This window comes from Danio rerio, chromosome 4, assembly GCF_049306965.1.
Source record: "Danio rerio strain Tuebingen ecotype United States chromosome 4, GRCz12tu, whole genome shotgun sequence".
Classification (NCBI taxonomy): Eukaryota; Metazoa; Chordata; class Actinopteri; order Cypriniformes; family Danionidae; genus Danio; species Danio rerio.
Genome location: NC_133179.1, coordinates 12,980,178 through 13,005,988, shown reverse-complemented (window position 1 = coordinate 13,005,988; position 25,811 = coordinate 12,980,178). Strand labels below are relative to the sequence as shown.

At 35.2% G+C, this 25,811-nt stretch overlaps 1 protein-coding gene and 1 long non-coding RNA gene across 28 annotated transcripts in view; one reads left to right on the top strand and one right to left on the bottom strand.

The window, feature by feature from the left end:
• LOC141381603 (uncharacterized) overlaps positions 1-11,998 on the bottom strand; it is a 34,635-nt gene extending 22,637 nt beyond the window's left edge. Inside the window, exon 1 of the long non-coding RNA XR_012401994.1 lies at positions 11,802-11,998. This is a non-coding gene — a long non-coding RNA (uncharacterized lncRNA). The remainder of the gene's footprint in view (positions 1-11,801) is intronic.
• Positions 1-25,811, top strand: part of arhgef39 (Rho guanine nucleotide exchange factor (GEF) 39) — a 105,891-nt gene that overhangs the window by 44,877 nt on the left and 35,203 nt on the right. For 9 of the 27 annotated variants that reach the window (XR_012401545.1, XR_012401543.1, XR_012401546.1 and 6 more), the window contains exons 7-12: positions 3,658-3,786; positions 7,258-7,487; positions 11,847-11,935; positions 15,043-15,169; positions 16,389-16,498; positions 18,498-18,572. Coding sequence is in view for 4 of the 27 variants with exons in the window: in XM_073945963.1 (XP_073802064.1) it covers positions 3,658-3,786; positions 7,258-7,487; positions 11,847-11,935; positions 15,043-15,169; positions 16,389-16,498; positions 18,498-18,537 (725 nt within the window). In the remaining 23 variants the exon portion in view is untranslated. Of the gene's footprint in view, positions 1-3,657; positions 3,787-7,257; positions 7,488-11,846; positions 11,949-15,010; positions 15,170-16,388; positions 16,499-18,494; positions 19,153-25,811 lie in introns of those variants that run through there. The other 18 variants (XR_012401538.1, XR_012401535.1, XR_012401537.1 and 15 more) reach the window with 7 other exon arrangements.

Below are 25,811 nucleotides of genomic sequence, written 5' to 3'. Positions count from 1 at the left end.
TAAATAAAACTCTCCGGCATCAACAGAAGCCCCGATAATGACTCATTTCTATCGTCAAATAAACAGCATATCCGACTTAAGAGCCAGTGTACACAAGGAATTATTTATGTGTATCAATTAAAATCTCATTGGTTGCTTGCTGCTTTTGCTTACAAATTAAAACAGCCCCTGATTCTAAGATGAAGGTACATATCTAGATTTGCCCCTCCATTGCCTCTTCCTCTTCTCATTAGAGCTGCTTTTTAAGCTTACTATTTTTTTTTTTTTTGGTGGAGGGAGGGCGGTAGATGGAAAAGTTTTCTCCATTGGCCTGGGCATATTGTAAAGGGAATTATTTAAAAACAACCCAGACAAATTATATTGTATCTGATTAAGCAAACTAGCAGTGAAACTCGCAAGAGGCATTGTTGTTGTTGTTTTCCACTTCACTTTTTGTGTGTTGATTTTTTTTTTCTCTGGATTTTTTTCTCCACATATGCTGTGAAATGCTGTTTTAATTATCGTAATTGCAGCTTTCGTCATTCCAATGAATTTTTTAGCATGTGCATTTTGAAGTCATAACCATTAATTGGGGGCTCGTCCGGGATACGAAATGATAGAACTTGCGATTTTGGCCAATGTAACCCTGAGATTGGGACTGATTTTTAGTGTGATGATGACAATAGACAAAGTGCCAACTGAAAACATGACAAATGATGGCATTTGTTTTATAAGGGAGTGTCTCACAATATATACTGATATTACAAAAGTATTGCAATATTATAAAATATCATGCTATAACTTGTTTTATTTGTATAACTTCTATTATTAGTAAAGTCACTGCAATTTAATAAGAAAACTGTTTGCTAAGTTGTTGTGCACATATATCCATGCAGCACACGACTGCTTTTAAATACTAACACGATAAGTATTAAGTATCTTGGCAGAAGTCTAGACATTAATTTAAAATTTCATAGTCATGTTAAAAATATGAGTAAGAAAGTTAAGCCAAATCTAAACTGTTTTCGTTTTATTAGGTTTTTAACATATCATACTGCAAAATTATACATGCACACAATGATATTCTCTTACTTGACGTATTGCATTACATCTTGGTCACAAGCCTCTTTAACTGCATTGAAGACTCAATATAAAAACAAGCAGTTCAAATTATGGTCTTAAAACCTGCGATGGGATCTTTGTGAAGTTTTATGTAAACATAACCTTTTTAGTTTTGATAGTTGTATTCAATTTGATTATCTTAAATTGATTTTTAAATGTTTAAATAATCATGTTACAATCCTGTTATCTGATCTAATCAGTAGGCATCAAACCTCTCAGAGTCACACGAGCAACTGCTAATGGTGACTGTCTAGTGCAAAGTGTAAGACCTCTTATGGTCAATCTGTCTTCTCTGTAAAGGGAGCCAAACTGTGGAATGATTTACCTGTTAGCCTAAAATCAGAAAGTAATCTAAATATTTTTAGTAGTGTTCTTAAAAAGTGGTTAAAAGCAAAACAGTGTTTGCACAAATAGTCTACTGTTAGTTTTGGATTATGTCGCCTTTGCTTTTGCTTCAGTAATTTTATGTAAAGAATTGTAATGTTGTGTATATGTTTTTTTTTTTTTAATTATTTCCATTTTGTCAATTTTCTCAAGCCTCCTCTGGAAAGATGTTGAGAATTAGCAAGTTTGCTAAAACACTTAAACAAATGCATTTGGTTGTCCAGTGTAATTGTCTATATCAAATAAACTAATAAAATAAAATAAATAAACGGTATAGACGCACAAAAAAACTATAGTATATAACATGAGTATAAAATAATCAGCTGGATGTCCATGAAATTCAAGCGAGTTATTAACCATGGTACCCTTAGAAATCTTATGCTGATTGACACACACCTGAAATGCTAAAAGAGCATCAGACAGCATGTGTTTGACAATTCACTCCATTTAAAACTCTGTTTAGCAAGTCCAAACAGTCAAAATGCATGCCGAATTATGTAAAAAAAAAAATTGTCAAATAGCTAACTTCTTGCTAATTTCATTTAAACAACAAAGTGTATGTATGTTGTGCAATCAAACCCCATCTAACCATCCCCTCTCTATCCCCCTGGAAATAGAGAGATTGTCATTAGAAAATAAAAACAATGCAAATACATCAAACGCAAGATGACACTGCTTAAACTGTTAACCATAAGGAATTACTTGCATTCACTTAACATGTTAATGGAAGGGCGCATAGACCAATAGCAATTTAGTTAAGCCTGATAAAATGAGAAAATAAGAATACAAGGCACACATTGTAGCAATTGCGACATGCATGCATGCATTTTTAGATTTATATCTTTACAGCCAAGTATCTCCCAGACTCCCTCTTGAAGACTGTCAAAGGTTAATTAAAAAAGTTAACACTCGAGAACTCCTCGGACCGAGTTCTGTTTAAACATACTGAATGTCTAAAATAAAAAGACAGAGAGAAAGTGTTCGTAGAATGTGGAATGAGATCGTATTAATAATGCATCAGCCGTAGCTCTGTTGAACACACAATTATAGAGAGGGTTTTCTTAAAAGGGAAGGACTGAGAGATGTACAGAGAGCGGCCCAGTCATCTCTAAACAGTCACTTTGTTTGGTTTTGCTTGTAATTGTTCTAAAGATAAGCGACTCAATTAGGCTGTGATTATTTGACTATGAGGCAAACGCCCCGAGCACTGCGTTCATTGTCTGAATTGTTCGAGTCAATAAGACCAAAGCTGGGTTTAAAATTAGTATCCATCTGCTTGTTTGTGTTTCTTTTTTTTTCCTCTTTAATGAGTTGATGATGTCTACATTAGTTAATGAATTCAAGGCACGCTAATTGGCGAAATGTTTTCGTTGCAGACTCCGAAAGTACAATCTGCAACTCTGAAAACGAGTTCGCTCTACATTATTTACATCACGTTTTGATGCTTTTATGTTGCACAGCTTGCTTCCAATAAACCAATGAACCACTGAAATCTGTTTTGTAGAGAGCCCAGACAGACAAGAATACAAAAGTTTTAGATGTAGTTTGCAGGCCTTGTGCTTTTGATGGCTGGCATAACATCCTATGGCAAGGTCTTCATCCAATCAGTGGTGTTTGGATGTGTAAATGCACCCTCAAGTTTCTCCAGGGGGTTGATGGTGAAATCAAACATTGTGTGGAGGCCAAAAACAAACTTGTTATTATCATATGCAATAATGCAGGCTGCATAATGCATGAACGCCTATGGGTGTGCACTTATTAGTGCGTCATGCTGTTGTATTGCTTGGTTGACACTCATAATAAGTTAGAAATTGCATAAATAGGTCACACTTGTGTTCATGCTACTGTGTTTTAGAATTATTTTAGGGGAGTATTTCAAATGATGGAATAGTTACATTGATTAATTAGATTACTACAACAAATTATTGCAAATATAAATCATAAAATTAGCATTATTTAAATGTGATTTTGGTGGTGAATTTATGTATTGAACTTGTACAGTACATTACAATGTATCACAGCGGAAAATGTGAAACTGTATCTTTAAAGATGTGCAGTCCAGCAAGCGTCAGTCTTGTAGTGGGTTGTCGAAGTTTGTTGTGTTGTCGAAGTTTGGTTGTGTGTCCATTCAGTCCCCTCTGCTGCTTAATTCTGCATAACCTCTTGCTGCAGAGGCAGTGAAGGCCATCTCAGAGGTCGCCCAGCGGATCCAGGACAACGCTCGCAGCCATGAGAACCACCTGCAGCTGCGCAGAGTCCAGAAACAGCTGAAGGGCCGAAAGACCAGAATCCTGACTCCAGGTTAGTGTCTGTGATCTTCCATTCTTTTCATCTCCCAGAGCACCGTGGAGAGCCTGAGAGTTAAGCGGATGAAGGAGGTCAGGTGGAAGAGTGTGGAAAAGTAGTCTTGTTTAAAAGAGACCCAGCTGTTTGCCCATAATCAATAGAGGCGATAGCAGGCGGTTTTGTTTTTGCCAGGCACAATCGGAGTCTCTGACGAGAGAATTAACTGAATCTATCGACAGGTTCTTGCCGCTAATTGGTAATGGAGGGGAAGTGTGCCTTAAGTCAGTTTTTTCCATCTTTCTTCTCTTGTGCTACTTGTGGAGTGGAGGTCCTTTCTTCCTTCTTATTTATCCCAAGGGAAAATGCCCACGTGTGAAACAAAAGAGAAGGAGATGGAGAAGGAAAGGAGAGAGATAGAAAAAGACAGAGAGGGCCTTGTCGTGAATGCCTTGGCCTGCCAATCTCCCCCAGGACCAATTAGCGCCTCTCCTCATCTTGTGGGCCGGCAGATAAAAAGGAAGCTGGGAGAAAGGGAGTGAGCGCGTGTGTGTGTGTGTGTGTGCACAAAGGTGGTTGGGAGGCTGGCGATGAATACCCAACGAGCACTGGGCTCATTTCACACAGAGCCGGATGTAGGAAGAGTGTAAAAAACCCCTCTCATCCTGTTTTTCCAGGACTCTAGAATTCTACCGAGGTCCTTTCTCTTGTCCAATAAGGCTTCTTTTTTTCCACTCTCACTTTTTTTAGACTTCAGAAGGCCGAACCGAACCAGGCCATCCCAGCTTATCTCACCCAAACCCCTCCGTTTCCTCAGATGTGCCCTAACGAAAGTGATGCTTGACAGATGAGAGGCTTCGGAGCCCCTGAACAATATTAAGTGGCCGGCTTGGAGATAAGGGCAGTGTAATTCTCAGACGCAAAGCTTGAATCAATGGGACATTGATACGGCAGACAGTCTGTCTGTTTCCTTGGAGTCCTCAGTAGGACGTTGCCGCCACCACAGCTTTCCAAGGCCCAAGCTGAAACTCTCTAGCCTACAGAGTGAAATAGAAAGACGAAGAGTGAAAGATGAGACCAATTCATACCCACTTGGTCTTTTTTCTATTAAACAAATCTGTAAAGTGCATTGTCCAGCTTTGCATGCCGAACTCTGGAAGTGAAAAACCTACTCAAGGGAGCAATAGAGTGATTCATCTAATGCATTGTTGTTGCATTCCAGCCATTTCTAAATAACCAGAATTATTATATTTCAACTCCAAAAGGTGGATCACATCCTAATAGAACTCAAAATTACAACTTGTGGTCTCAAGCTCACATGAGATTCTGGCATGGCATGAATGCACTCGCTTGCGACAATGAATCCTGGAAAGGGTGATTACTGAGCTTGCATTGGTAGAAGTGTCTGCATTCGTGTACCTACGAGTTTTATTTCAAGCCTGAAAACAGCTTTCCAAGGCCCAAGCCGAAACTTTCTGGCCCACCGAGTGAAATGGATAGATGAAGAGTGAAAGATGAGACCATTCCATGCCCACTTGATGTTGAAGATCCTCACCTTCCCTCATTTTTGTCCAGTGCAAATCTTTTTTTCTAATAAACAAATCTGTAAAGTGCATTGTCCAGCTTTGCATGCTGAGCTCTGGAAGTGAAAAACCTACTCAAGGGAGCAATAGAGTGATTCATCTAATGCATTGTTGTTGCATTCCAGCCATTTCTAAATAACCAGAATTATTATATTTCAACTCCAAAAGGGGGATCACATCCTATTAGAATTTAAAATAACCAGAATTATTATATTTCAACTCCAAAAGGGGGATCACATCCTATTAGAATTTAAAATTACAACTTGTGGTCTTAAGCTCGCATGACATGAATGCACCTGCTTGCGACAATGAATCCTGGAAAGGGTGATTACTGAGCTTGCATTGGTAGAAGTATCTGCATTCGTGTACCTGCGAGTTTTATTTCAAGCCTGAAAACAGCTTTCCAAAGCCCAAGCCGAAACTGTCTGGCCTACCGAGTGAAATAGATAGACGAAGAGTCATAGATGAGACCATTCCATGCCCACTTGATGTTGCAGATCCTCACCTACCCTCATTTTTGTCAAGTTCAATTATTTTATTCTAATAAACAAAGTTGTGAAGTGCATTGTCCAGCTTTGCATGCTGAACTCTGAAAGTGATAAACCTACTCAAGGCAGCAATATAGTTAGTCTAATGCATTGTTGTTGCAATCCATCTGATATTTCAACTCCATAAGGGGGATCGCATCCTATTAGAAAATTACAACTTGTTGTCTCAAGCTTGCATGACATTCTAGCATGACACGAATGCACCCGCTTGCGACAATCAATCCTGGAAAGCGTGATTATCGAGCTTGCATTGGTAGAAGTGTCTGCATTCAGGTACCTACAAGTTTTATTTCAACCCTTAAAGTCACAATTCTTTGTACAGTTGAGCAATCTAAATCCGAAAAAAACTTTGAAGAGGGCTCCAGGGCTTTGTATACTGTAGATGAACACCTGAATTTCCTTTTTAACAGACATGAAAGAGTAACCTATCGAACAAAGCCTTCTCAAAATTAACAATGATCTGACTTGCCATTTCATCACTTTCAAATCGAGACGTGCTTTTATGTGTCTCCTGGTCTTTGACTTGGTCACATCAGGAGGACCCCAGCTGCTTTGTAGTGCAACCTTTAGCACCCTGCAAACCACTAGGTCCTTTGTAGCCGGGCAGAGGTGCTCTTTGACAGGGAAAGTTGAAAGCGTTCAACATGAAGAGGGGGATCTCCAAGTTCCTGCTCTTTGAACTGAGCCGATGAAGCCTTCCTTGGATATGTCAGTCCAAACCAGGGCCGGGAATGTGAGCTGTACAAATTCACATTAAACAGAAGTCGGGGTTCAAAACTTCATGCTTCTGCGCAGTACACTTGTAAGCATTGTGTATGCGGCAGGGAAATCATCAGGCATGACTATCCTATGTGATCCACACAGAGCCTGACCATGTAAATGCATGTAACCAATTTTAAAGAAGCCAAAGAAACTATTAAATCCAATCTGCACATGTCGCCCTGCAGTATCACAGGATGTGTCCTCGTTGTTGCCTCGTATTAAACCTGTGGCATTTTTAAAAAGCGGTCTGACCCCTACTTGACCCCTCTGCTAATCATAGAGTGCTTGTCTGTCGCTCAGAGCATCCATTTTGAGCTTCCCCGCTTACTATCGCCCGAGCGGCAATCACAAGGTTCACTGGGGCAATTAAGGAATCAGTAGCAGGAATGAAATTTCATCTTATCTATCCAAATGTCAGCATCTAATTTAGTTTCCATCATGCAACTGCCAATCACTGAGAAGGGAGATTGGTGGTCTCTTTTCCGTCTCAAGTCATGTAAGCTCTCTGCTTTCTTATTCTCCGCTTGAAATTGACTTTTTAGGTAGACAATAGGTAAGTCCTTCATCAATTTCTCTGTTATCTCTTCTCGTCGCAGGGAGGTGGTACATTCGGGAAGGCTGGCTTAAGACAGTGCCCCCTAAAGGCACGGAGGCAAAGCCCAAGATGTTTTACCTCTTCTCTGACATCCTGCTTCAGGCCAAACCATGCAGTCCTATGCATCCTACCAATGGGGATAAGTTTACCTGCCAGCGAGTCTACCCTTTGAAGGAGTGCACAGTGGACAAAGTTTTTGGACACACCAAGAGCCAGGGAGGCCTTATTAGTGTAAGTTAAAAGTTTATTTGGATTTTTTGTGTTCGTTTACGATCAGTTTGGATTGTTTTTGCATATTGAGGGATGGGAAAAGTCTTAAAGCATACAAAAAAGTACACGCTTACTTATTAATTTGGTCCACAACAACTGAAGGTGAACTGAAAATAAAGGCACCACACTATGGTAATTCTAATAGTTTCCCTATTATTATTATTACTATTATTATTATTATTATTATTATTGTTGTTGTTGTTGCCCAGCAGGCACACAACATCATAAGACGTTAATATAAGGTTAGATTAAGTTCATGACATCAGGTGACCAAAATTCAATGTCTAGCCAGCGTCTAATTTGATGCCATCGTTATTTTGATGTCCAATATTAATTCATTCATTTTCTTGTCGTCTTAGTTCTTTTATTAATCCGGGGTCACCACAGCGGAATGAACCGCCAACTTATCCAGCAAGTTTTTACGCAGCGGATGCCCTTCCAGCCGCAACCCATCTCTGGGAAGCATCCATACACACATTCACACACACACACTCATACACTACGGACAATTTAGCCTACCCAGTTCACCTGTACCACATGTGTTTGGACTGTGGGGGAAACCGGAGCACCCGGAGGAAACCCACACGAACGCAGGGAGAACATGCAAACTCCACACAGAAACGCCAACTGAGCCGAGGCCAGCGACCTTCTTGCTGTGAGGCGACAGCACTACCTGCGCCACTGCTTCGCCCTTGATGTCCAATAATGACGTAGATTTACGTTGATATTTGGTTGATTTTAGGTTGTGTTCGAAAGTGGCCAAAATCCATCATCTGATAGATGTCATAGTGGGTGGTAGCGTCCACACAACGCCAAGGTGTAACATGATTTAACGTTGATTTTAGGTTGAACATTGGACGTTGACGTCAGCCTGACGTTGGGTTCTAATGTCAACCCAATTTTTTTATTTTCAAACAAAATCCGATGTCCCACGACGTTGGGGTATGTTGAGGTACGACGTCAATATGTCAATCCTGTGCCTGCAGGGTGTTGTTAAATTCTATAGATTTTCTTTAATCGATGGATTCAGTTTTCATTTTCATCAATTGATGAATCATTTTTGCAACCCCTGCTCTTTCTTTATTGGGAAATCTTAACATTTGGTTGTATTTATTCCACTATTATTGTTCTGAGAAATATCTTGATCTGCAAGTTAGCACAAATTATCAATTTATCATTCCTCTTCTTGCACTAATTACTCGGGTTCCTCATAAGGCTTCAAGTTTTAATGTCTCCACATGGCTTGATCTCTTTCCAGGTCTCTGTGCTGCCGCTGTGTGACAAATTATGTCTAAACGAACTCCGCACTCCCATGAAACATTCAGACGAATGTATCGCACTCCACCAAGGCATTTATTTAACACGGTGTAGTTTAAGTGCCTGAAGTAATCAGAAGCAATACAACACCAAGATGCATTACAACAGGGTATTTTGACATTTTGTAAGACTTGAGGGCGATGGCACTAGTGGTTCCAGATCTACTACGCTATCATGTCACAGGTGCTGTTTTCGCACCCGGAATAGACATAAAAAGGATTGTCTGAGCCACCCGCTCGGAGGAACTGTGGGAAGGCGCTCGCATCACTCCATCAGATTAGATCACAGATCCATCTCTTCCGCTCGGCCGCTGAATGCATCTTGCTGAAACCCTGTCATTGCTCCGCGCTTCTCTCTTCTCCTTCGCCGGGGCCACGGCTCCATATTATCTAATGGCTAGAAATGGCATTTCATTAGCCTGTTATCCCACTGAGGCCTCGAATGCATACTCAATAGCATTAGGTGTAATTTCTCATAAGGACACATTATTGATCCCAGTTCCACCCGCCTCCCACCTGGACCGAAGGGGAAAGAGGCTGTCAGCACTCTCTAGCCCCTCCCCAGCGGGGCCGTGAAGAATTAAAGCAAAATTAAATTTGACAGCTGGAAATGCCATGGCAATCTATATGCAAAGTTTGAAAGTAGTAGTAGTAGTAGAGGAAAATGTGCTATGAAAATTTTTGGCTCCCGCTCCCCTATCCATTTGTCTAGATGAGAGAGTGTTTGTATACGGATAATTTCTTCCCTCCTTTTCTCTTTTCCCATCTTCGCGTCCCCCTCCCTTTTCGCCTCTCTCCGTCTTCCTCTCCCGGCTCCCCGTCTTTCTTCCTCCACCTCCTTGAATATTATTCTGCATCCATGACCGATTCCCTTTGATGTATAAATAATCAAGTGAAATTATGTGCGTCGAAGAGCCTCCGTGCTCCGCCGTTCATATTATACAAAGTAATTTCTACCTAAGAGGGTCAGATTTCCTGACAAATCCCTAATTACCGCATCGCAATAGAAGTGGAATCTATTTGTGCATAAATCAGGCCACCCGTCTCCCCCCCGCCCCATGCGGCGGACCCCTAATATCGCGCTCCGCTTTGCCTTGCTCACTGAACTCGGTAATTAGATAATACTTTTGATGATGGTACATTTGAAATCTTAATCTATTTAATACCTAATGAGAAACAAGCACAAGAACCCCCACCCCCCCACCCCTAAAAAACAACTGGAGCGTCATTACTTTTTACCAGGTGTCCATTAAAGACCCGGCTCCCGCTCATCATTATGATTGCGTCCCCAGCCGTAATAAAGATTAGGCCTGATTATTGATATGCTGTCGGTAACTGCTGCCGTTTCCTCCACTCCGGCGGCCTCAGGTAAATGCGAAAGGTCATTTAATATTTCCAAGGCCCCAATTATAATCCACTCTAATGGGTCCCCGTTGTAATTATTCCGAGGATAAAGCCTCAGCCTTTGTTTGGAGTTGGACGGTTCCCGTTGTCTTGTTTGACATGTGTAATCTAGCAGTAAAGTCTCCTCAGTGCGGATGAGTGATGGTAATTGCTGTTGACTCAAGGATGAGCCATCTGACGGGAGGTGGAGAACGTGGGCAGAGCTCGAAAAACTTGTCCTCGAAGTGCAGATCATTGCCAAATTAGCAGCTGAGAGCATCAACTGGCACATCTGTGCATCTTTGGGTTGGAGTGGAGAGCGGCTTGCTTGCTCTGAATCTCCTTACCGAGTCTCTATGTTGAGTGGATGACCTATTTTACATTAGATTGATCACAAATTATCTACTTGAATGTTATTGGCAATGTTGTTGTGGTGGATTAAATGAAATCATCCTTAATGCTTTGCATTTTGACTTCCTCATAATGTCTTCATCAGGGCAATCATGGCCTTAAAATGCAGTTAGTGCCAAAATGCCAATAGTATGGCCGTTTCTTCTGATTTTTTTTTGTAGGTTACGTGTCTGAAACTATAAAGTTTGTTACTGTGAATCATAAGAGTACAAATGTTTGAGATTTTGAGACTGCGGACACAATTAACACAGGTGAAAACCACAACATACTAGTTCATGGACGCCCTCTAGTGATCCCTTGGAATTATGTGCATAACAGCATATCATGTTAAAGATTAAGAAGAGTCTCTATTCAGTAAAAAGATTATAAGGTATTTTTCTTGCACTTAAAATTTTTGTGAGTGTATAATTAAATCATTATTTTAAAGGAAAATGTAATAACTGATGAACAAATAAATTCAAAAAAGCAAAAATGCATTTGTATGTCATTGTGAGTCATTGTGTGGTTATCAACCTTGTTGCATATTAATTTAGTCTGTCTTTCTGTCTGACTATCCATCCATTGAGCAAATTTTCTTTTGAGGAGGCTTTTTACTCTGCATCAGACCCCAAGAAATATGTTGTATGCACAAAATATTTCACTAATAATAATACTATATTAAATTCCAAAGTAATTTTAATGCATTATTAGTAATATTATTTTATTTATTTATTTTTTGTTAACATGTTCGTCATAGAAGAGGCATCTGTGTGAACTAGGCATGGGCCGGTATAAGATTGTAACAGTATAATAACCTTGCATAAAAAAAATCACAGCATCACAAAATTGAGATTACTGCTCTAAAATATGAAATTTTAAAAGTCTGGGTTAAATAAACACATTTTCCCCCGATGCATCACTATATATTTTATTTTAAGAAACATTTAAACATTTTTAGAACAGTAGCTTTTGATGTGGAGGGTCCTTTTTTTGCTGGAGATACTGCTGTCCTAAAAAAAACCCAAATAAAATAGTCATACAAAAAAAACTTTATATCTACCAGAGGAACGGTATAAACAGAAAGTTCTGGTGGTTTTAAAACATCCTATGCCTGGTATGAACACATTCATTATGCATTTTTCAGTACATTAAACTAATTTCTGATATATCATAAAATGTTTCTTACTTTTGTAAACTTCCTTCAACGTTTCCCTTGTTTTCTCTCTTCTAGTTGACCTTCGCCAGGGCCAAGCTGCTCTTAATGTCTGACGATCAAGTGGACATTAACGATTGGTATCGTAGTCTCTGCTTGACGATTGGGTGAGTACAGTACGTCTCTCCCCACCAGTGTGCCCAAAACTCCTAACAACCAACACTCCCTATGCTAAAATCTCATGTCTTTTTGTTTTTGTCGACTCCTTGCGGGTATAAAAGTTAAAGCTTGAAAACATCTCATAATCAAGCCATTTAGACATTGCTGTTAATGCTAGCATCACATCAGTTGCCTTTACTCTCGCAGGGGCATAAGGGTTGACATAGGCCCAACTTCTCACACGGGACTAGCCCAAATCTGGAGTAATTAGCTTAGCACTCTTGTCCGAGTGATTGGGAGGGAGGAACTGTCACCTTGTGCTTTCTTTATAGTGGGGAGAGACTCATATGTGGCTTTCTCTCTGCACAACATACAAACCCAAGGGAGCACAATTAGAGACCGAGCTGGACAGGTTGTGTTGGCTCAGGTCAAAGGTCAGCGGTATGAGTGGGACGCTTTTTGTTTGTTTGTTAGAAAAGGAGAGACACCGTGCAGCCACTGTCCTGCTTGTGCAACCAATGTGGGTCTTGAAAATGCTGTTTTTATAACATCATCTTGCATCAGTGTTCTGATGTTTACATATATTTGTGCCAAAAAACTAACGTTGAATTTAACTTATTGCAATTAATATTAGGTTTAAAAATGTGAAAACATTCTAAAATTTTAATTAAATGGTTTGCCATATTTTCTGGAACGTTTCATTTTTTTACCGTCCAACATATATTTCCCAGCTTAAAAAAAAAAAAAAATCTGTTTTTGCATATCAAATATAAGGCAGTTGTTGTGGAGTGAGGCGAACTAATATATAGTTGAAATCAGAAATATAGCCCCCCTGAATTATTAGCCCACCGTTTACCCCCCCAATTACCCCCCCCCCCAATTTTTGTTTAACAGAGATTTTATTCAACACCTTTCTAAACATAATAGTTTTAATAACTCATCTCTAATAACTGAATTATTTTATCTGTGCCATGATGACAGTAAATAATATTTGACTAGATACTTTTCAAGACACTTCTATACAGCTTAGAGTGACATTAAAAGGCTTAACTAGATTAATAAAGGTTAACTAGGCAGGTTCGGGCAATTAGGCAAGTTATTGTATAATGATGGTTTGTTCTGTAGACTATCGAAAAAAATATAGCTTAAAGGGGATAATAATTTTGACCTTAAAATGGTTTTTAAAAATGTAAAACTGCCTTTTTTCTAGCTGAAATAAAACAAATAAGACTTTCTCCAGAAGAAAAAATAATATTAGACATACTGTGGAAATTTTCTTGCTCTGTTCAACATAATTATGAAACATTTTTAAAAAATAAAATAAATTGGTAATAATTCTGACTTCAACTGTATATTTATATAATGCTTTTAAAGATTTTTGCTTTATTAAGCGATACTGGTAGCCAACTTGACATGATTTCTAAATGAGAATGTAAAATTTGTCTTGTACACCATAACATTTTCCCCTATATTATTCACATTATTCATTTTGTTAATTAATTAATTGATTTATTTAGGTTGTGCTTTTTTTTATCTGACAAGACAAATTCAAGTAATTTCAGGCACGAATAGCATTTTTATACAGTTCTGAATAAATGGATAAACTGAGCATCATGTATTGTACAGTGGCCTGTGGAATCCAGTTTATATACAGTTGGTGAAAGTTCAATGTGACCATTACCGCCGCCGCTTTAAACGAAAAAGAACGTGTTGTTTTAGGTATGACCGCAGTTTGCGACTATGCCGCCAGGTGGCACAAAGAGATGGGATGCGAACGGACAGAAATAGACTATACATTAGATGTAAATACCCTTTTTTCGTTATGATTGATGGATTGTATTAATTTTAGTTGATATTTGCCTGGATTTAATTATTTTATGATTATTGTTTTCATTATATTCATTTAAATTTTAGTCATTCAAAAGCTTGTCTGAAAAGCATGGAAATATTATATTTGATTGATTTGAATTTGCTGATTAAGAAAAAAAAATCTAATTTATTCAGGGTCTATAGAGTAAGGTAGTATACAAGGCCAAAAACAGAACAAAAAAAATATTTTTATTGCAGTTTAGTGTCTATCAATTTTATTTTTGACTCTTGAAAGTTTAAATCTGTTTGAGTTGTGATACTACATCGATTAGAGAACTGAGTAACTGAGGAAATCGAATCAAACGTAAAAGCATTTGACTGCTTTAAATCATGTAACTCCTACTTAATTTACTCATATTCGACACAAGCCATGTCACCGATCCCCATCACGTGACTTCCAATTGCCTTTCTGATTCTGTTTTCGTTCCCCTCCATGATTATCTGTAACGCAAATATAATCGTTTCCTTTCACAAAAGGCTATCAGATTCCAGCTATCGATACGGCAGTATGTTATTGTTATTGCTTGTGGTTGAGTAATACAATCCTTGAGCTTATTTTCAGCTGTTGCATACCAGTAATGTTAATGCCACTGATTATCGACTCGCAGCAAGACCACAAACATAAAGTATCCTGGCCCCTAAAACCATCTGAAAGTTAAGATCGCATCATTTCATTGGCAGTAATCGCAGAAATCAACATTGCTTGTTCATAAAAATAAGTCAGAGTTTGATGCATCTTCTTTAGGGGTGGTTTTAATTGTAATAGTGTGGGAGACTATTGATTATTGATAAAATATGAGTATATCAGTTGGCCGATCGATGGTTTTGGATGACATGAGGTGAAGGAGGCTGGAGCCGTATGACAAAACTGAGCGTCTCTCATCCTCACATAGACTCATTCCCGTACATAGCAAAGAATTCCCTTACATGACATTGTTCATTCATTCAATCTATCCATGAGCAAATATTATCTATCTACTGCATTGAATTTAACTGTAACATGCCTACATTTTATTCTCATTCTCTTGCTTTTGGTTTTGTTTTTCTTATTCTGCTTTTCACATACTTTACTAAGTTTTTCAATGATAAAAATTAATATTTAAAATTATATAAATGGAAGTGGCATTAATGTAAAGAATATGCATGTGAAAATTTAGCCAGCCTCATGTGTATTTTAAAGGGAGAAGGGATATAGATGATGTTTGCTGGTTGAGTTGATGACAGGGGCTCTGCTTTTGTCTTTCAGGCAGTTGAAGTCCAGGAATACAGTGGTTCACAGGAGAGATGAGCTGTGCAGGACACCCATCAGATCAGACGCAGATGACCAGAGCTCAACAGAGAGCCAGAACACACGAGGAACTAAAAGAGCCATGGTCAGCTCTTTCACAATTAACGTCTGAACTCATAAAGTGTCATATTAGTAACTATGTTAGTGTGTCCTAAAGTTTGAGACTTTTATTTGTTTATTTATTTAGCTAATGTAGTTTAATACCCCTGATGAAGAATTGAATATGTGGAAGAAGAGTTGAGCATGTGAGGGAGCTTTTATACGATTTTGATTTCAAAATATAGAACTAGTTTTCAGATTTCCTTACTGTTTCATAAACTAAATTATAGACAAAAAATGCTTGAGGAAAGAAGGAAAAATAAATGTTTAGGTTAAAAGAAATAGGAAACAATAAGTTGTATAATTGTTGAATTAATAATAATAATAACAAATTAAATTGTTATTGTTGTTAATTCTATATAATTCAATTATTATTGTTATTATTAATATTGTTTATATCATTATTATCACTGTTATAAATAATTTATTTGGCATAATCAAATAAGCAAATATATTAAATGCTTTCCTAAAATAATTTCTCAATTATTATTTTGAATGATTTTCACATTTTTTTTTCAAAAGATTTTATGTGTTTAAATTGTGTATTCATTTTATTTTAATTGCTATTCACCCTAGTAGTCAGACTTTTTCCCACCACATTTAAATTAGTGTTAATTAAAAATGGAAATAAATCTATTTAAGGTGATCACATCCTTTGTGATTAATGATCTTTTAATCTATTCTGTTTATAATTTGAAATGAAAAGGCATTAATATTCTTGCACTAGAAAAAGTATCAATAATAACAGTAAATTATAATAAACCAATAAATAATTAGAACCAATGGACTAGAATAAGAATCAAAGAGTCAACAACAGTTTTTTTAAAACAGAAATGGTATAATAATAATAATAATTATTATAACAACAACAACATTAATAATAATTCTAATTCACTTCTAATAAGCAAACATTTGAAAGTTAGTAATATCAATATAAAAATATTATTATTATTATTTTAGTTGTACTTAGCCATTTACCCTACAGTTCATATATTCATATATAGTGTCCTTATTTTAATGTTAAAATATGTATTCTTTCTGTGCCCTTGATCAAATAAACAAACTGTCAAATCTGTTTCTTATATTTCTGTAAACATTTCAAATGATGCTGTTTAGATAATTCCTTATTCTTTGCACTTTAGTTAGTTTGACTTCAATCCTGCATCAGACTGAGTGAAAGATGGGAGTTATTTTTCCTCCTGCAGATGTTGGATGATGAAGTGAGGGAGGAGAGCAGCAGATCACTGTCTTCAACAGAGGAGAGCAGCCGCAGCGCCACCAAGAGGAGAAAACCTGATCAAACTCCTGCTGACGGGTACATTTACTGCATCATTTCACATTATAACCAGCATCGTCCTGTCCTACATCTGTCACCTTCAAGACATTTCATTTTGTGTCTTTATAAACACTAGCGGACAAAAGTTTGGGATCAGTAAGGTTTTTCAAATGTTCTGCTCAACAAAGCTCCATTAATTTGATTACAAATACGGTAAAAACTCAAATTATTCAATATTATTAGTTTCAGATAACTGGTTTTCCTTCCCATTTTTTTATTCAGTTCAGTTCATCTTTATTTCTATTGTGCTTTTACAATGTAGATTGTGCCAAAGCAGCTTATTTCTTTTTAATCGTAGTTTATTTATGCATCATTACTCCAGTCTTCAGTGTGACATGATTCTTCAGAAATGGTCTAATATTGCTGATAAAAAAACAAACACTATCTTACTTTTTGATTTAAAAAAATGTTGATGGTCTTTCTGAAATTTCTAAAGATTAGGTATCATAAAAAAATACTATATAATGTTTTGAAGGTTTTTTGAAGAGTGATCTTTTTGTATTTTGCTTTGGACTTTGTAATAATATAATTATTTGTTTAATTAATATTATGATTTGTTCTGTATTTAAAATTCTTATTTATTAATCAAGGTTTGTTGCTTATATCTTTTGTTGTTGTTATTAATTGGACTTTTTGGAAATTTGGAATGGATTTTTCTTACTATTGTTAGTTGGCATTTTGTATGTCTTTTAAAGCATAATAAAACAAACTATTTGATCAATTATTATCAGGACTATATATTAATAAAAATTCTTATAAATATCAATTCTTCATTCATTAATTTTCTTTTCGGCTTAGTCCCTTTATTAATCCGGGGTCGCCATAACGGAATGAACTGCCAACTTATCCAGTCCATCTTTTAAGCAGTGGATGCCCTTCCTGCTGCAACCCAACTCTGGGAAACATCCATACACACTCATTCACATTCATACACCAATTTAGCCTACCCAATTTTCCATGTACCGCATGTCTTTGGACTGTAGGAGAAACTGGAGCACCCGGAGGAAACCCAAGCAAACGAGGGGAGAACATGCAAACTCCACATACAGAAACAGAAACGCTAACTGCCCCAGCTGAGACTCGAACCAGTGACCTTCTTGCTGTAAGGCGACAGCACTACCTACTGCGCCACCGCATCGCCCATATCAATTCTTATGAATATTATTTTTGCTTCATAGTTTTGTTTAAACTGATGTATTTTCGGTCATAGGATTTATTTGAAATCAGTTTCTTTAGTTTACATTATAAATATGTTTATATAGTTTCTTTATTACAATTTTTTTAATATTATTTTTGTTTCATCTAAAAATTAATGGCATTTTTGAAACGAACTCTATTACAGTTTTGACAAATATAGGAAGCAGGCCAACAGTTTTCAACACTGATAATAATAATAATAATAATAATAAATGCATCTCAGATAGCAGATCATCATACAGTATTACAATGATTTCTGAAGGATCGTGTGACTCTTAAGACTGAAGTAGTGATGCTGAAAATTCAGCTGTAAATCCCAGGAGCAAATTAACATTTTAAACTTCATTCAATTTAAAAAAACTCAAATTATTTTAAGTTTCAATAATACAAAATTTTACAGTTTTTACTGTATTTTTTATCAAATAAATGCAACCTTGGTGAACAGAACAAGACGTTTAAAAAATGTATCCCAAAATGAATGAAGGTATTGTATGAAGGCTAAAATGAGAATATATAATAATAATAATAATAATAATAGAGCTACGCATCAATGGATTTGCTGTCAGTGTTTAGGCCCTCAATAGTGAATAATAAACCACACTGAACTGAGCTGAACTGAACTTAAACTCTAAATACTGAACTACACTGTTTCAATTTACTATGATCTTTTATGTGAAGCTGCTTTGATACAATCTACATTGTAAAAGCGCTATACAAATAAAAGTGAATTAAATTAAATTGAATTGAATTAATAATAAAACTAATAATGTTGTTTCAGCAGATCGCAGGAGTCATCAGGATCGAGCTGTGTGATACTGTGAAGAGCTGAAGATCTGCTGAAGACGGAGGATTGAAGGTGATTTAGGCTGAATGTAAAGCAATGCACATCTACCTACACACTGCTGAGTTGTGCTCTGTATGCCAAAAAAAAAGATTCCACAATGCAGGGTTATTGCTTTTAAGCATATTTACTGTTGACGTTTTAAAAACCTGTATACTGAGATGTCTTTATTTTAAGCGTAGTCTGATGCACAATAGCAAAAACCTAACAAGAATGCATCATGTAGGCTATAGTAACTGAATATGTATCCAGTCACTACTCTTACATATTTTTATGAGTATATTTTATGCCATTAATGTTTATTATCCCATTTTTAATATGAAATAATGTGGTGCAATAAGACTATTTGATATGCATGTGATTTTAATCGCTTACACACTGGAGAAAAAGGGAGAAGCTGCTTTTAAGCGGTGTGTGTTGAATATCGCATTAATTTTGATCATACTCTAATGCAAAACGTATACATTTGCTTGTGTTGGCTTGTCTTAATCAAGCATTTACTGTCGGATCTGTTTAATTTCTTACTGAACTCTGTTACACTGGTCATTATTATATTTTGCTTGTGAATGAACAATAAAAGCTCAGTGATTTGCTCTACGTGTTGACAAGCGATTTAATGAACCAAAAACTGCAGCAATTTTAGCTGGCCAGCACTGCCCTCTACTGGAGAACTGCTGATTCCAGCATGCATTTAACCCTTTGAGAGGAATTCAATTCATTTCATCTTTATTTCAATAGTAGTTTTACAATGTAGATTGTGTCAAAGCAGTTTAACAGAGACATTCTTGTAAATTGAAATTTAAACTGTGTCAGTCCAGTTTTCAGTGTTGAAGTTCAGTTCATTGTGGTTTAATTTTCACTGCTGAAAGTCCAAACACTGAAGAGCAAATCCATCGATGCACAGCTCTACAAGTCACAGCAAACCATCATTGCCATCATTGACGTTTTGTCCATAGTTTGTCATTAAAACAAAAGACTCAAAATTTGCTTCAGATGGTGTCAGGGACACAAGTTAATCAACAACGCTGGTCAAAAAACCTAAAAGGTTAATTGTTTATTCATGCTAAGTTGAGTTCAAACCTATTCAAGTGTAACATTAAAAGAGGGTTATTAGTGTGTCTTATACTTAATATCCTTATGCTATATTATATGCTATGAATTATATACTTCTTTTGATATGCTTACATTTTAATCAGTTTATTTTTATTAATTTTTATCATTATTTATATGCTTTTTTAGTTGATGTGCTTTATTTATTTTTATTTTTGTTGTTTTTTTATTTTATTTTTTTCATTTATTTGCTTTTATCTTTATTTATATAGATATATTTTTACTATAGTTAATATTGCTGTTCTGTAATCTTTTTTAGTTGCAGTTTTTAGTTGCTATTTTTAGATTTGGTTTGATTTGCTTTGTTATCATTTACTTTTTTGTTTTTGTTTTTTGCTTTGCTCTGCATTTGCTTTATTTATTTATTTCCTTCTTTTCCTTCCTTTTTTTTCCTTTTAGGCTTTTTTATTGTTTGCTTTTATTTGCTAATGCTTTGTTTAGATGCTTGCCTTTTTGCTGTATTTTTATTGTTTGTTTTTGCTTTGATTTACTTTGCTTGTGATTTGCGGTGATATGATTTGCTTAGTTTTTCTTTTGAGGACAACTTTGTTGTTGTTGTTCTGCTTTGCTTTTAATTTGCTTTGCTACAGTTCACCGATTTGCTTTGTTTGCTTTTTGCTCTCTCTTTTGTTTTGCTTTGTTTTGTTTTTGTTGCGGTCTGCTTTAAATAAATAAATGAGTAAATAAATCCTTAAATTCATGCATAAATAAAACAATAAATAAATAAATATGCAAATAAATAAATGTATATAATAAAATATCAAACAATATTGCATAAATAAATATATAAATAATTAATTAATAATAATAGGTAATGATAATTAAGTGCGGGCAGGTCAATAATGAAATAAATTACACGGATGTTGGGAGAATAAGAACATGCTGAACTGAAAGTTTATTTTCTCCCCCTTTTCAAACTTTTATTTATTCCTAAATGAAGTTGCATCAAGTGTCTATCAATCATCAGAAGCCAGTCAAAAAAATCGAATGCAATATTTTTCTAGCGATCAACCAATGATGGCATATTGACCACCTTCTGATGATTAAAAGACACCCTTTTTTAGTATGTTTATTAGTATGTTGAGCTGAGGAAAAGTACTTTTTTTATTTATTCATTCATTTATTTACATATTTATTTATTATTTTATTTATGGATTTATTTACTTTTTTATTTATATATTTGCGTATTTATTTATTGTTTTTCTATATTGCATGTTGCTTCTCACCTTTCCTTGTTTTTGTTTTTGCTTTGTTTTTGTTTTGCTCAGTTTTCATAATGAAATGAATGTTCAGATGGCCACATGATGGCAGCAGACTTCTTTTGTCTTTTTATAAACTAGGCCACCGAATGCGGATGATAAATGAGAAGTACTGTGACCCTTTCTGTGTTCAGGCTCCTATGATATTACTCGTATTGGAAAACAAATTCATCTATTATTGTTTTCTCCCTCATTTTGGCCTTAATCATCACTGCACACCGAACAGGTTGCGAGTTGGAGTCCATTTACGGTTTGGAAACAGACATTTGGATCACTCAGTCGAGGCTGATGCAACAACATCTAATTTCTGAAACTGCCAGCAATTACCCGCTTGCATGCTTGGCTCCGTTTTAGCAATTTGCACCTCATCTTTTCACGTTTGCTCAATGCTGATGCCAGACTCTCGGCTGATTGTTCTCTCTCTCTCCTGCCTTACATTGTGTTGGATTCAAATACCATTCATGGTCAGTGCGTTTCTGAGGGGCTCCAACAGAATGTGGCAGATTGCAAAAAGATTGAGACCACAGTTATAATCTGGAAATTCAAAATCTTATTTAAATCTGATCTAATATAATAATTTGTTTATTAAATAAAAGTTAAATGCGAATTAAACTTTTTAAATATTGATAAATGCATAAAAATATTTTAAATGCTTCAAATTTCAGATATTTTTAAAAAGAAATCTGTGCTGATTTCTTGGTAATTAATTAAATGAGAAAAATTTGTGAAGTACTTTTTAAAGTTATTGAGGAAATCACCCTTTTCTCAAATTATATATATATATATATATATATATATATATATATATATATATATATATATATATATATATATATAATTGTTTAAATTATTATTATTTTTTTTAATAAAACTATTAGCCCTTCTGTGAAGTTTCCATTCGTTTTAAAATATTTCCCAAGTGATATTTAACAGAACAAGGACATCTTGCCCAGTAGTTCCTGTTATATTATTCATTATATTTTCTGCATAAAGTCTCATTTATTTCAGTTTGACTGGAATTAAAAAAGAAGTCAAAACTGCTAAGGTTAATATTATTAGCCCTGTTAAGATACGTTTTTTTTTTCAATAGGGACGTCATTAGACAACAGTGGTTTGTTCTGTAGTTAAATTAAATAAACTTGAATAGTTAGCCAAATAAATATAGTAAAATCTTTAAATTGCACTTTATAAGCTGAATAGTTTATGCAAAATAACTAGTTAAATGTTGAGTACTGTCACTATTGGAAAGATCAAAATAATTTTAACTATTTTTTCAAAATGTTTTGAAACTCATATTAATTGGGGAAATACAAAAAATAATAATCGCAGCAGGGCTAATAATTTTGTTTTTTACAGTATATACTGAAACTACTAATTGTTGCTTTGTAATGTAACTTTGTGGTAGATATTTAATCTTTCAATCTAGGTATCCATATATACGCTATCGGTCAAAAGTTTGGGGTCAGTTATTTATTTATTTATTTATTTTATTATTAATTTTATATAATAATTTAAATAAAGTTATTCTATTCATCAAGGTGGCATTTATTAAATGTAAAAAAAAATGTTAAATTGTTCAATACATATTTAATAAATATTTATTTATTACTAATTGTATGTAGTTTCAAATGAAATTATTACTTCAGTCATTATTGCTTTTATTACTATTACCATTATAATGATAATGATACTAATAATAATAAATAATAATATTGATAATATATAATGATTATTAATATTATAGGGATTTCTAAAGGATCATGTGACTCTGAAGTCTGGAGTAATGAAGCTGAAAATTCATCATTAAAATCACTGGAATAAATTAGATTATAATCTACTTTTGAACAGTTATTTTATAGAGCAACAACATTTCACAATTTTGCAGTTTAACCTGTATTTTTGATGAAATAAATGCAGCTTTGGTGAGCAAGAGAAGCTTATTTTAAAACATTTAAAAAATGTACTGACCACAAACTTTTGACCGGTTCTGTGTACAGTATATATACAATCCATATTTGCTGTCTCTCCACTAGAGTTCACAGACTTTGACTTGCTGTAGTTTGTCCGAGATGTTATCAGTTATGCTTCTATTCTTTCCTGCATTTTTAAGAAGGATATTTTTGTGAGTGACAATACATTATGTTACTCTGCAGCCATTTGACTTTATTGGGTTGATGATGATGAATTGTTTATGGTCACAGCAAAAACATTTCCAGAAAAAACACCATGTATTACATTTCCCAAGCAAAACAGAAGCAGTACAAAATAATGCAATATTAGTTTTTGGTTCCCTGGCTTACTTTTTAACTCCTGGGCTGTAAATCAGTTTTTGGTGTTCTCATGCTGGACGCCTGACTTGGTTAATTGCTTCCTAACTGCAGTTGAAAGGAGACAAGGAGGATTATGAGGCCAGTGGGTGCTCGCTGTCCTCAATTACTATCAGTAACACAATTTGGAGTTTGTCACTGCATGTCTGTGCCTGCTCAGATTATAGATGCACTTTTCAAAATATCTAAAAATAGTAAATTACATGTGATTTACAAGTTCATGTACACTCAGAGAATTACCTTTGCTGTTAGATCAAGCTACTTATTTGAATTAAGCTGAAACAACACTATTCTTGAGGTTTTTTTGGGGGGGCAACTTAATCGTTTATTGTCCAATCCACTTAAATTCACTGTAATTAAATGCATGGTTTCACATTATTCATTCAAGTTTATTGATTAAAAGAATATAACACATAAAAGAATTAAGTTCCCAAAAAAATCTCAAGAATTGTGTTGTTTCAACTCCTTTTAAATAAGTCGTTTGAACTTTTCTTTTCTTTTTTTTTCTCTTTTTTTTTTGAGTGTAATAAGTTAACTTAATTCCTTCATCAAATCGATTGGAACGAGCATGTTTTATGACCACATATAAATACATATAGAAACTAATAATATATTTGAACATATGTGCATATTTAGCAAACATTTTTTTTTGTGTTTGAACAACAACACAAAAACAACGCTTTTTGATTTAGTGGCTAATTCATATGAATTCGTAAGATCTAATTCGTATATTTAGTGCGATTTGCTAATCACCCAATGACAGTTGGGTTTAGGTGTGGGTTTAGGTGCCACGCCTTCCTTTTTAAAATCGTACATTTTCGTACTACTGAACTCGTCTGAATTTGTATGAATTAACCACTAAACTGACAAAATGTAAAATAGGTTTCCTCGTGAGATCAGGCTGGTTTGAATGACATCTAATAGATGTCTAAAAGATGTCTTTGCTAAAACAAGGCTAGATTTGAGCTGTTAATGAAAATCTAACAGCCCAAAACTAAATTATAGTCATTACTTAGCCAGAAATAAAGTGAATTCTGTCTAATCTATGTATTTTGATTTTTGTCTAGTTTTGGGCTGTTTTTAGACATCTAGTAGGTTTTCAATAGACAGCCCAAATTTAGCCTCGGTTTACATTACTATAAACATCTATGTGAAATTGCATGTCAATTATTTAATTTGCATATATTATCAGATTTCTATTTGGGTTAGTTCTTATGTATTAAATTTAGAGTTTAATTAACTAATAAAATGCTACGTCGGTGCCAGTGGTGTAGTGTTTAGTGCATCTTCACATGCACTCTGGGGTTCACGGCGACCCGAGTTCGATTCCGCCTCGCGGTCCTATGCCGATCCTTCCCCTCTCTCTCCTCCCTATACTTTCCTGTCAATTCTCACTACTGTCCTATCTAATAAAAGTAAAAACCCCGTACAAATAATGATTAAAAAAAACTGATACAATACTCAACAAGTTTTTGGAAACATTGATGTAAATGTTATCAAAATTCATTTCTATAGCCAGGTGTCCTGCAATAGTAGCACGACTTACCCGAACATTTCAAATGGGATGCATATTGTGTTTTTTAATCTTCACAAATGGCTATTTTCTATTAATCTTTGGCATTCATTTGTTGGTAAATAACAAACAGACGTCTGTTTACTATATCTTAACACTCAAATGTGTCATAAACTACATTTTAAGGTAACACGTTCTCACAATTCATGCTATAATTCTCTCATTACCCATCAAGATATTAACTGTTCATTAGTGGTTATATAGTATGATCTTATCCTGCTTCCCTAATCCTACCCAAAACCTAAAGCTAACTTCTACATTACTGACTATTAACAAACAGCTGATTAGTAGATTGTTAAGCTAGTAGTGTTAGTTAAAGGTTAATACTGTGAATCATGACCTAAACTAAAGTGTTACCCATTTTAATGTTATGTTTTAAATCAGATCAGTGAGAAAACATCCCCTTTTTAAAGAACTCTGAAAATCTATTAGTTGTTATTTACTTTAGTGTTAATTGTTTTGAAAAGCAGGCCGGGTCATCTTAGTTCAGGCGTGTAATTTTACTGGCCTGATGTGAACCATGTTTTTAATGGAGAACGAGGTCGGTCTGTCTGTCTGTTTCTGAAACAAATGTGACAAAGTGTTCCACAATTTGAGTGATTCTTATAATAAAGATCTTGTTTTAGCTTGTGATGTTGCTCTGGCTCATGTACACTGCACTTAAGCAAATTTAAGCATAAATGTTTAAAACCCGAGCACTCCAGAGTTTCCATGAAGCCTTTGAGAAATGCAGGAAGACAAATGTGTTTGGAAAAGTTTCAGCGGCTGAGAATCTGTTCAAAATATTTCCTTGGTGTGTAACTTTACAAATTAGAGCTTAAAAACACTTCCACTTGAAATCTGTTTTGCCTTTTACTGTTGTTCTTTTATTCTATTCTGTTTTTGCATAGTTTGTTTGCGTTATTTGTTTTGCAATGTCAGTTTCATTTCAGTTTTTACTTTCTTTTCTTTTGTTCTTTTTGTGTTTTTATATTGTTTTTTTCAC